This window comes from Balearica regulorum, chromosome 3 (assembly GCF_011004875.1).
Source record: "Balearica regulorum gibbericeps isolate bBalReg1 chromosome 3, bBalReg1.pri, whole genome shotgun sequence".
Classification (NCBI taxonomy): Eukaryota; Metazoa; Chordata; class Aves; order Gruiformes; family Gruidae; genus Balearica; species Balearica regulorum.
In genome coordinates, this window is record NC_046186.1 from 5,167,387 (window position 1) to 5,180,082 (window position 12,696).

At 44.2% G+C, this 12,696-nt stretch overlaps 1 protein-coding gene across 2 annotated transcripts in view; it reads right to left on the minus strand.

Moving 5' to 3' along the window:
• TFAP2B (transcription factor AP-2 beta) overlaps positions 1 to 11,818 on the minus strand; it is a 28,650-nt gene extending 16,832 nt beyond the window's left edge. The window contains exons 1-4 of one of the 2 annotated variants that reach the window (XM_075750424.1): positions 11,738 to 11,818; positions 8,128 to 8,154; positions 6,427 to 6,885; positions 982 to 1,042 (exon numbers count right to left, since the gene is read on the minus strand). In XM_075750424.1, coding sequence (XP_075606539.1) covers positions 982 to 1,042; positions 6,427 to 6,885; positions 8,128 to 8,154; positions 11,738 to 11,818 — 628 coding nt within the window. Of the gene's footprint in view, positions 1 to 981; positions 1,043 to 6,426; positions 6,886 to 8,127; positions 8,505 to 11,737 lie in introns of those variants that run through there. The other variant, XM_075750423.1, reaches the window with a different exon arrangement.
• Positions 11,819 to 12,696: the final 878 nt, after the last annotated feature.

The following is a 12,696-nucleotide window of genomic DNA, read 5'->3' on the forward strand; positions in this document are numbered from 1 at the left end:
ATGCTGCCTTGAACACATTTTAAACAAACACCCTCCCTGTTATTTTGCTTTACGTTCTAGGAGATCATCTCTATTAAAGCATTTGTGCGCATTTGACAAATAATAAGGTCCTGGAGATAAGTGCTGTTGATAGTAAGCATAAGGGACAGCATTTCTAAACCTCATCTCTGGTACTTAAAATTGAATCTAGAAATAGAAACTCCTTAGATAATTAAAGATAGCTTTCCCTACATTTGCAGCGTGTGATCTGTTTAATGTCTATCAGCATAACACAACACTAATCGCCAAGCATCTTCGAGGGACTGTCAGAGAAATGTAAAAAAATTAAGCAGCTGCAATACGCCCAAAATGAGTTATTGTAATTACATTTAATTAGTTTAATTAGTTAATTATTTTGCTTACAGCTGTACAAGAGACTGCAAACATTTGTTAATATCACATTCCCTTTAACAGTATGGGGTGATGCTGCAGTTACACTAAATCATGTGCGCATATGTAGAAAGATTTTAAAAATGGGCATGGGGAAGGGGGGATCCTTGGAGGAAGAGGGGAAGGAGGTCGGGGCTGCCTTTCCATAGGCATTTGTTTCTCTCCCCTTCACGTTTGATTCGCCTGGGAAATACAGTTAAGCCCCAAGGGGAATCAACCCCCTTCCCCCATTAAAAGCCAAGGGGTCCCCTTCGAGGACTTGGGGGGGGAGGAGGGTGGGAGCCGTGGAAGCTGCATTTGAGCATGGGGTGCTCCATTTGAGAGCGTTTGTGTAATTAAACCCTTTGAAGGACGGGGGAGGGGGGGATATCAACTCTGACTTTCACATATCTTCCCTTTTCCCTTCACTCTATCTGCCAATCCGATCAACTATTCATCTTGCTGCCGCGTATCCCTGCTTCCCGGATAAATTAATTGCCCCAAAGTAAAAATATATCAGGAAGATATTGCTACACAGTAAAAGTTTGTCTAGCTTGTTGGAATAATCCATACCTTTTTTAATGACAGACTGGTCCAATAAGTTCATACCGCTGTTATTGGCATCTTCAACTGACTGTGGATATAAAAACATCACTATTCAAATTGACTGGATATTAAAGAATCGCGTACATAAATCATGTCATTCCAAACTGGAGTTTCTGTTATTTCCATTTATATTAATTCACTAGGGGAGGAGGGATTTATTTTTTTTACTCTTATTATTGTTATTATTATTCCCCCAAATCGACAAGGAAATGAAATTCTTACAAATTATATAGTCTTCTAATAAAAAAAAAAAAAAAAAAAAAGGGGGGTGTGTGTGTGAAACATATGGGCTGCAATACTGGTTTTGTTATCTTATAAACCATAGATATCACATAGACTTTTTCGCATTCGATAAAGCTTTATATTTCTTCCTTTGAAAATCTGGCAATTTGGCAACATCTGCAAGATCTATTGCATGACATAAATGAACACGATTAAGGACAACTTAAATTCTCCCTCCCCTTTCCTCCTCCCCCCCCCCCTTTTTTTTTTTTTTTTTGTTTGTTTGTTTAACCCTGCTACATCTTAATAATTCAAGGGCCATTTACTTTTTATATATAATAGTTTACATTATGGACTTTTAATTAAAGCCTGAACAATTCGGAGTGCAGCGCGACGCCCACATCGTATAGGGTACAACCAGAAAGATTTACAGCTCCCGAGGTGGCTTCCAGGTCCTGAATTAGTGGGGGACCGGGCTGGAGGGGGTGGGGGGGAGCAGGAATATACATTATCAAAAGTATGAACTATTAAATTGATTGCCTAGAGAAAGTCTCCGATCTCCTTTTCAAAGCTTTTTTTTTTTTTTTTTTCTTTTTCTCTCCTTTCTTTTCTTTCTTTCCAGCCCGCTTAGGAGCACACCTGTTATTATGGCATTAACTCCTTTAGCAGGGGAAAGAACAAAGACGGGCACAGAGGACGGAGCAAATGTTGGGTTTCATTTCTCAGCACGAAAGTGGGATATAAAAAAAAAAAAACAACCCCACAAAAAACCAACAAAAAACCCCCAACAAAACAAAACCCAAACAAACAAAAATTACCGCTGAATTTGCGGTCGGCACAGCAAAATCATCTCCCAAAGAGAAGAGGTGTCATAAGAACAATTTATTGCAGAATTAGGACAGGTTCAGTTTGGGGGTAAATTCTGGGTTTCAGAGAAAGGGAGGACCTGTGGGTTTCTTGGGTTTAGTATTTTATTTTTCTTCTTATTATTTAGAGTTTGGGGTTTTCCGGGTTATTGCATATTTGGGGAGTCGTCACGGTTTTTTCCCCTGATAAAGAAAACATCTTTACAGCAAAGCAATGATTTTCTTCCCTATTATTTTAACTTTATCTTTGCTACCCCGAGAGGCTGAGCTTATCCGGATCCAGCCCTTATCTCCATCTCTCTCTCCGCTCGGCAAACATTCAAGATGGAATATGATTTAGGAGAAAATTACATCTCCCCAAAAGATGACGGAACAATATTTTCTGTGAGATCTTTCCTTTCATTTTCCACGAATCCACACTCAAACGAGCGCACACACCCCGAGTGGTTCCTTCCGTTGTGTGTTTGGGCATGGCTGTGTGTCTCTCTCCCGTAATCAATAGGCTACATACCTAAAGGGCACAAAATAAAATTACAAAGTCTTCCCTCCTCTCCCTGAGCAGCTCCCGAAGAGGGCTGATGAGCAAATCCCGCAGCCTGCTGGAGTGCACGGCGGTGCACCTCCATGGCACGGAGTTGGAGGTGAAGATGAAACGCCATCTTTCCCTTCCTTTTTCATTTTCCCTCCTTATCTCACCTTATCTCTGGAGTCTCTGGTCGTGCACACGCTTTATGTGTGTGCGTGCGCTCCGCTCGTTCCATCAGCAACGTGGGTTAGTTGTTGTAGTTAATGAGAAGACTCCTGTCTGATTTTCTATCTAATTACGCCCTCCTGCTGGGTTTTTGTACAGGATATTCGCTCAGCATGCTGGCAGTTAATAGTCACAGAGAGGATCGTAAAGATTTAATTAGGACTGCATGCGGAAACGTGGAAAAACAACTCAGACTTTTAATTACTAGACTTCTTTAGTTAAAAGTGATACCAGGGGTTACTTTATAAGAGACTTGGGTGTTTTGGTGCAACTTAACTTTCCGTGTCTCTAAGCTAGCACATAGGAGCGGGGACGGCCGTGTGAGTGAGGAGGAGGAGTGAAGGGGTTTGTGCAGGGAGGGGAAAGGTGATGAGTTTCCAAATATACTTAGAAAATCTAGAGAGGAAGATTCCCCTCCCTCCCCTCCTCCAATAATCTGATAGCACGGAGCTTCCTGTATGCCATACATACATACATATATCTATATACACACACACCTTATTCAACAGCTATGGATAAGAAAAAAAGCCCTGAAGTTTGATCTTTATGTTTTACTTTAAAGAATCTGGATTCTCCCCTGTATATTTTCTTTATCCTATCTTTGACATGTAAAACTCTACTCTTGCCTAGCCGGTGGGGAGGAAAAAAAAAAAAAACCAAAACCAACCAACAAACCCTGGGTTTGCAATGGTGTTTTTCACAGTCCCTATTAGATGATGCAAATTTGTTTTCACTAAGTAGGTCTTAGGTTCTCCGTTCCCTGTCTGAGGGCTGTAAATCGCAGATGATTGAAAATTCCTCTCGAAAGGGGCAGCAATAGCAATACAAAACGTCCTGTTTACAATAACAGAGCGCTCTCGTGTTACAATCACTTAATTCTATCCCCGGACAATGGCTCACACATGGCCTGGATTTGGTGTCTATAAAATAAGCACTGTTTCTTTCTGTCACGCACTCTCTTTCTCTGTCTCATTCTCCCTTGTCAGCCCAACCCATTCTCATGGCACGTATTTGATCAGACATGCATAAGCTAAAGCAGAGAGACGCATCTTTATCCAACTATATACCTAGATATCGGTTCAACTTTTTGGACTACTAAAAAAAAGAAGAAAAAACCCCACCCCAAAACCTATTTGAAACCCTTCCTGGAAATTTTCTCTAGTGTTTCTAGGTAATAAGTACGTGCAGCCTAAATAGGAATCCCTGTAGCTAGAACGGATTCCTTGACTCTAGAATAAATCCATATTAAAAATCAGGGTGGAAAACTGCCCGACTTCATCTGTCACTAGTGGGGGGGACAAGAATAGAGAATGCTGAGCGGTAGGAGCGAGTCCGGGGCTGCTTTCCCTCCTGCCTGTGCTAACTTGCAGTTGGACACTTCTTCCTTCACGTGTTTCTCCTTGGGATACCCTCCTCTCCCTCTTCCCCTCCTCCTCCAACCTGAGACCAAACTTTTAGAAATAAAGGGCCTGTTTCATTTCCCGCCGCCTCAGCACCCCAAAAACAAGAACCCTAGCCCTGCTGGCCCACAACCTCGTTTGCCCCGGCCCATCCCTATCCCTATCCCTATCCCTATCCCTATCCCTATCCCTATCCCTATCCCTATCCCTATCCCTATCCCTATCCCGGCCCCGGCCCCGGCCCCGGCCCGCCCGGGCGAGCGGGTCGCGGGTGGCCGCGGGGAGCAGCGCTGCGCTCGGAGCCGTCGGGGGGGGGGAGGCACTTTCCGCGAGTGCTGTGCCCTGCCCGCAGAAGGGATGTTTTATTGGAAAAGGGAGGGAGAACTCCTTTATTTGAGCTGAGCAGGACTTGTCTTTCTTTTTTCTTTTTCTTTCTTTTTCTTTTCTTTCTTTCTTTCTTTCTTTCTTTCTTTCTTTCTTTCTTTCTTTCTTTCTTCTTTCTTTCTTTCTCCTCTTTCTTTCTCTCTCTTCCTCTTTCCTCTCCCTCTCCCTTTTCTTCTTTCCTCCTTTCCCTCTCTTCTTTCTCCATCTTCTTTTCTTTCTCCTTTCGCTCTTTCTCCCTTTTATCTTTCTCTTTTTTATCTCTTTCCCTTTCCTTCCCTCTTCTCTCTCTCGCAAGAGCACAACAATTACCGGCTTTTCTTTGAGGAAAGTGTCAATATCAAAGCACAAACAGTACTTAACGTCTATCGGTTGTAGAGAGAAAGAAGGAGAGACATCCCCTTTCTGCATTCACAGAGGTAAAACTCGCCTTGACCTGCAAGCCAGTTTCTCTGAGGCAGGAATGCGAGACGAGAGCTGCACATCGTGCCCGTGGGGGTCAGGGGCTGCCCCCAGGTCTCAAAACCAGCTTGGAAACCCGCAGAAACCAGCGACCCGACGGCCACTCAGCTCGGAGGCAGGAGCGAATCCAGCCAGAAACCCCTTGCTATTTCTAAAGCAACTGGCCCCAGCAAAGCTCAGAGATTTTCCCGTGAAGCCCTAAGCCAAGCCTCAAGCCCATGCAACACCCCCCCCCGCTTCTCTGCCGCTATAATGTTCGGCAGGATCCTTTTTCACGGCTATTTTTCTCCTTCTTAGCTTCCTCTTTTCTCCTTTCTGTTCCCCTTTCTGTAACTTTGAAGTCCATATCTCATCCAGTGGTCCATATCTTTATTTATCCCAAATATAAATATATATATATATATAAATGACATATATGATCTCGAAATTTGGGGAGGGGGGGAAGGAATGGAGGGGAACCCCCAAATCCCGACTGGTAAAGCCTATTTTAAGACCTGGCCCCTGGAGGTTCCAGCCTCCAGCTCGGGGGTCCCCACCGGTTGGCCATGCCCTACTCCAGCAAGGTGCAAACCACCCCAGCACCGAAACTGTTAAGGGCCTTTCTGGTTTTTAGGAAATAACACATGATGATGAGTTTCGCATGGGATGGAAGAAGGCTGGGAAATACTGTGCTTTGAGCCCGGTGAAACTCCTTTGTTAGCCAAAAGAGGGAATAAACCTATTGAAAATCAGTGTTACCCTACCAGCTATAGCTTAAAAAAAAAAGGGGGTGGGGGGTGGGGAGAAGGGGGGGCTTGTTCCTGATCACCGGTTATTGCTTTTGGTTCGAGTTTTGTTTACATTTTGCCCCTCTCCCGGATGAAAAAATGTAGTAATTTGACAGTTTCATCAAAATCCCTGAACTGCAGGAAATTGGTTGGGGGGGGGGGGGGGGGCGGGGGGAGGAGGGGGGGGAGAAGCTGAAATAGGTGGAATTTGAAAAGCCAGGCTTAAACTCTGCCAGCTTTTGAAACACGTGGAATATTTAGAGCAGTATGTCTCCCTTCCCCTCGCACTCTGCTGGCTTGCCATGTAGGGGAGGGTTTACAAAGCAGAGCCTGTGCGTGACAGTGATGAAATAAATTCTTTAAAAAAAAAAAAAAAAAAAAAAGGAAAGAAAGAAAAGGCGAGGGAGGGGGAGTATCACAATTATAATCCCAGTGCGGAAAAAGGCTGGTAACCCACACCAATACTGCTGTAAAACCCTCACTGGTCCTTTCTAGCCGAGGGATGGAGGCTCCAGCCTGGAAGGCATCTGCATTGCCCAGGAGAAAGAAACGCGGTGCCTTACCTGGACCTCCTCCATCCCTGGGTGTCCGATGCCGTGCAGAGAAAGGCTGTCCCCCATGCCGGAGTCAAGGCCATGGTGAGCTGAGTGCAGAAGGACATCTGGCCTCCTTACTGAGTGGTAGTCCCGCCTGGGGTCCAGTCCCGAGAGCTGGGGCAGGGCTGCCCGAGGCTGTGGCAGCAGTGACCCGGTTTCTGATCCCACCTCTTGCCTCTGCCTCTGTCCCCAGGGGTGCTGCTGGGGTTGATGCAAGGGGTTTAGGGAGTAGGGGTCATTGACATGGGAGTAAGGGTCCTGGCTTTGGTGGTAAGGAAGAGGCTGGTAGGGGGGTGGGAAATAAGGCGGCTGGAAATCCGAGGATGGGGTATGAGAGAGCGGAGGAGCGCTGGAGTAGGGTCCCTGGGAGACGGATCCCAGCTGGGACAGCCTGGAACTGTGGCTGGGCACTCCATCATGCCGGTCCTACAAGAGGAATGAAATAAAAACAACAAAAAAGAGAACCTTTTAAAAAAATGAAGTGAAAGGAACACAAACCCCAAATAAAATAATAAAATAAAAATGTGAACAGTTGTAAAGTAGGGTTCAGAGGTGCCCCCCTCCCTCGCCGCGGATCAGAAATGTTCCAGCATTTCGCACCCAGATCGTGACTATTCCCAGTAACCACCAAGAAGGGGGAAGGGGGGTGGTGGTGATGAGGGAGAAATGCTAAATGTCATCATTAAAAATGTAGGACTGGTGCTCCATATGCGTGTATGATCTGTGACTTCAGTCCAGTAATGCGATTCCCCCCTTCTGCAGCCCCCCCCCCCCCCCAAATAAAACCAAAGATTAAAAAAACCCCCCAAAACAACCCCAAACAACCCATGTCTCCAAACAACCCACCCCTTGTCCTGCCTAAAGTTTCCAAACATCTGTTTATTCCCTCTGCTGAAGTCCTGAAACTCAAAATCACCAACCCATCTTCACGTGGAAAAAGACCAAAAGTTGCACTTCTCGGAGGACTCCGAGGTAGGAAAGTGTTCGAAAAAGGACTTTGGGGAAAAAAAAAAATAAATCAAAATCACGGGGGCTCTTTGTATAAAGAGAGTGCACCCCTTTAAAAAAAAAAACAAAAAACAAATAAAGTAAAAATGAAACATCGGTATCGAACAAATCCAGTCGCTATGATTTCCTGTAGCAACTTCCAGTGTCTTTTGTCTCCTTTTCCAATATTATATTCCGGAGAATGGGGTGGGGGTTAATTGTAATGAAAAGTCTTTGGGGTGTGTGGGGGACGTGGTGGAGGGGGGGGGGGGAGTGTGTGGAGGCTTCAGAGAAAAGGTGGGAGAGGAGTTTTGTCCAACTCCATCGCGCTGAAGCTGCGAGGCTAAAATAAACAAACAAAAAAAAAATATCTATTCCACAAAGTGGAGCTCAAACCCCCACAAGCAATGGCACACATGGTAAAAAAAAAAAAAAAAGAAAAAAAAAAAGAAAGAAAAAAAGTTTATTTTTTTCCCCTGCTCTCCCCCCCAAACTCCCCTAGCTCAAATCGAGAACACACAATGCAAAAAGGGAGAAGCAGCTGCAAGCCTCCTCCAATTATTGTGCTAAATTACCAAGCCAAAGGCGTTTAAAAAGAGAGAGAGAGGGAGAGAGAGAGACAACAGATCGAGAGAGAGAGAGAGAACATGCAATTCTAGTACAACATGGATCCAAACTCACCATGGCGGAATAGGTGTGGACTAACATCTGGAAATAAAAAAAGTCTTGTAATAGCTAAAAATAAAATAATGGTGGTAATACTAATAATTGGAGGGAAAAATATCAAGGAGATCTGCAAAGGGACGTGTTGGACACAGGAGAACAGCTTGAGATATTTCGAAGTCTATCCATCAAAAAAAAAAAAAAAAGACCAAAAAAAAAAAAAAAAAGACCAATGCCCCCAAAACCGAGCCTGGAAACCTCTATCTACATATACGATTTACCCCTCCCTTTCTGTTTTTTTTTTTTTTTCCATTTTTTTTATCTCACTTTGCCCCCCCCCCCCCCCTTTGAGCTCCCAAATACAATCCTCTTCAACCCAAGGCTAGGCTCAGACTGCTCCGCTACCCCTTCCTCCCTTTCCTTCTCTACACCGCCTCATAATAATTGATATTCATGACTATTAATATTACACGACTACTTTAAAGGGAGAATGCAGGACCAAATGGAGCGTGAAGCTGGCAGCCAGCTCGAGAGCTCCCCTACTATTGTAAATGACGTTCATTCAGTGGAGAATTACTAGATGTAATCAGACGAGGGGGGCTGGCAGAGGCAGAGTTTGGGGAGAGGGAGAGGGGGGGGGGGAAAAGTTTAGCAAGGAAGAGGCATAACTTCAATTAAGTCGAGCGGAGGAAGATGCGGAAAGTAGACAGTGCTGAGCTGGAGCAAGGAAGTGAGATGAAGCAATGCTAGAGGCGAAGAAGAAGAAGAAGAAGAAGAAAAAAACATATTTGCTTTTTTTTTTTTTTTACAGTTAATTATACATTCCTAATACGAGGAATTGATTGCCTTTGGTGCTTTTGTTCTTGTAGTTTTTGCTGTTGTTTTTTTTTTTAAAAAAAAAAAAATGAGGAAAAAGAGTCTTTCCTAATTTTTTTTTTTTTTAATTTAAAGAAATGGAAGAAGAAATGCGCAGTCACTGTAATATATGTCTATTTACAGCGAAGATTAAGCCCTTCTGGTGCATGTTACAGATCGTATTTATTCGCAATAGCTAAATAAATACTTGAATCTGCGTTAAGTTGGGCTCCACTTTTTTTTTTTTTCTGAATTCTGTTCCTCCCTCCCGATATGAAAAACCCCTCAAAAATATATGTACATATATCTCTCGATTTTCACCCAAATGTAAAATGTATGCAGTGAATTTTAAAGGATAGTAAATTTATAGTTTTGAGGCAAAGCCAGGGGCGATATAAAACCTTTTTGATGTTGCAGGAACCCGTTCAACTGGACTGTCTGCCATTTCTGTTAAAGTTCAACTTACGTTCCTTCCTAAATAGACTCACACTTCCCAGAGCAGCCCCCCCGCTCACACACACACTCACACACACACACACACACTTACACACACTTTTGTTTCAAGACCAGATTCAGTTTAAGTGACTGAGACGCTCTTACCATCGTGGTGTTAAATATAAATCGGGAAGCAAGGAACACTTTTTTTTCTCTCTCTCTTTTTTTTTTTTTTTTTAAAGATAAATCTAGAGGGCTTCAGCTCTCAAAAACATCAACAATTTTTTTTTTTTTTTTTTTTTTTTTAAGACTACAGGTTACAAATGACTTGAAGCGCACCCCCAAGTTAGAGTATACCCTGTCCACAGCCAAATCCCACGCAACCGCTCCCCCAACTCTGCCTCTCTCCCACGGCAATCTAGAAACACGAGTGTCTGTAGAATGCACAGCGGCTTAAATACCCCCTTCAAAAGGAGGGTGGAAAAACCAAATCCCCGACATCCCCCGATCTCACTGGCCAGGGAGGGGAGATGTTTTGTCTCCTGCTGCTGCGGGCAGAGACAATGGCCGGGCTGTGCCTGGGGACGGGGACGGAAAAGCAGCGAGGGCTCAGCGGGCTGGGGATCGCCGGCGGGACACACACACACACACACGCACACACACACACACGCACGAACGCCGGGTTGTGCTCATTCGGCGTTTGCTGGGGTTTGCCAGTTGATAATTAGCCTGACGGCAGCTTTTGGGAGCGGAGACATTTCTCAAGGGCGGCCGGCGGATACCCTCCCCGCTTCCCTCCATCCCGTCCTTTCTCCGGCCGCGAAAAGCCGGAGCCGTGCCCTCCCTCTGCCTCTTGCTCCGCTTTTCTCGGGAGTTTCCCCGCTGTAAGTGCGAACGCGTTCCCGGAGGGGAGGGCTGCGGGCGGCGCGGCGGGGCTGGGACCGGCGCGGCCCCGACGGCGTTTCCCCGGGATGCGCTCCCGGCCGCCCGGCCCCTGCCCGGTGCGCAGCCCCTGCCCAGCCCCTGCCCGGTGCCCGAACCCTGCCCGGTGCCCGGTCCCTGCCGGTACCCAGCCCCTGCCGGTACCCAGCCCCTGCCCGGTGCCCGAACTCTGCCCGGTGCCCGGTCCCTGCCGGTACCCAGCCCCTGCCCGGTGCCCGAACCCTGCCGGTACCCAGCCCCTGCCCGACTCCTGCCCGATACTCAGCCCCTGCCCTACCGCCTCCCCACGGCTCAGCCCCCGTTTTCGGGGAGCTGGCGGATTGCGCCCTTCTGAAAAATCTCCCGGCCCCCCCCCCCCCCCCCCGCCGCGATCGCCGTGCAAACACCTCCCGCAAAGTACAAAATAAAAATAATTAAAATGAAAATATAATTTTGCAGAGCGCCTTTCCTTACACATCTCTTTTCCCTTTTCGGAGCAAATCCATCACGCTGGTTAACTTACAAGAAATGAATTCACGGAGCCCGTTTGGGAAAGATCCGAGTCAGGAAACCGTGCAAAATTAAGACAGGTTTCGCGGTGTTTACGCTGTGATTTTTTTTTTTTTTTTTTTTCCCCCCCTTGGTCTGCTTTTTGACCTCGAAAATAATGAGGAGGTCTGAATAAAGCACACAACTTTTCGTGTCCGCGGACTATGCGGAGCTGCCTTGCAATGTATCTGTTCGGGTGGATGGACTCACATACGCGCAAGAATGTGTGCGCCGCTTAATTAATGCGAGGATATGTATACACGCACATCTTATCTATTGATATCTAGGTATAAAACCTCGTAAAAACGTATCCGATTGTGAAAACAAGAAAAAGGAGGAAAAAAAAAATTCCGAATTCAGGTTGAGCTTACCTTAGAATTGCAAAATAAAAATAAAAGAAAGAAAAGAAAGAAATGTATCCAGTCCCTGAATACCAGATTGTGTTTCTCTTCTATTTTCAGCTTTTTTTTTTTTTCTCTCGACATTTGTCCATATTTAATCGAATTATATTTAATTCGAGGTCTAAACAATCAAACTCTTGCCTTTAAGTTGCCTCATTCCAACCCCCGGATCATTTCTTTGATGTTTTAAATCGCATCAAACAGCTTTTCCATGAAAAAAAAAAAAAAAAAAAAAAAGTTTAGGACTTGGCATGCTGAATACAAATATGCAAATAAATAAGCATTTAAGCATTTACTCTTGGTTTCCCGTCTCTATACTTGTGTATGTTGGTGTATGCGTCTCTATATCTGCCTGTGTGTATATAGAGAGCTATTTATGTATTATATAGTCATGCCTATATCTATATACTAGATGTATATTTAAATATACATATACTCTCTTACCCATATGCATATTATATACTCACCTCATAGATATCTTCATACTTGACATTTTCAACCAGTTTCCAGAGCATGATGGCAGGCTGTTCTCTAGGAGGTGAGTGCATTCATGTGAAGAGCAGATGTCTGGATTCTCAGTACTTCTCTGTCTGTAATGATCCATCTATAATTGGAAATGGGGGACAGACACCAAATCCGACGTTCCTCTTCCATCGCAACTTATATCTGTTGTCTGAAACAATAGGCTGCAGAAGTCTACCTCAATCGGATAGTAAAAAACATTATCTGTTACATAGTTACATATATCTAGAGACATATATGTGACTATATATATACATATACACACATATATAGACTTAGACTTAGGTGCAGGCGTGTAAAGATATATACATATACGCAGTTGCACATGCACGGATGTACATATACATGCACATATACACCCGTATCTCTCTGAACATATAACTTTTTCCATGTACAGACATACATGATTTGACACATTTATATATGTAAATCATATATATTCTTGCGTATGTAGGCACATGTATACTACATGTTACATATGCATTTATACATACAAACCTGGTCAATATATATAGGAGTGTATATAAATGCATACTTGTGTATATATTTATACACCTACACATATATATGTGGATATACAGTGATTAAATATACGCATTATATAGTGCAGATATCTGTTGTTTTAGTGGATGGATGGATGGATAGACAGATAGAGACATAGATAGAATGGAGAAATTAATGAATATTTTTTCGATCCTATTTCTATTAAAATAAAGAATAGGTTGCCTCTGCGCTAGGTGATTCATCATTTACAACGAGATATTATGCTTTTGCCCACATGCAATATGCTTTTATTTACATGTCCAGAAATTATCCTCTCATATGCAGTAAAACACCAAACCAGCGTCTCATCAAGCACATTCAAGCAAATCTAAAAGGAGTAAATTTAGATCAATGATATCCA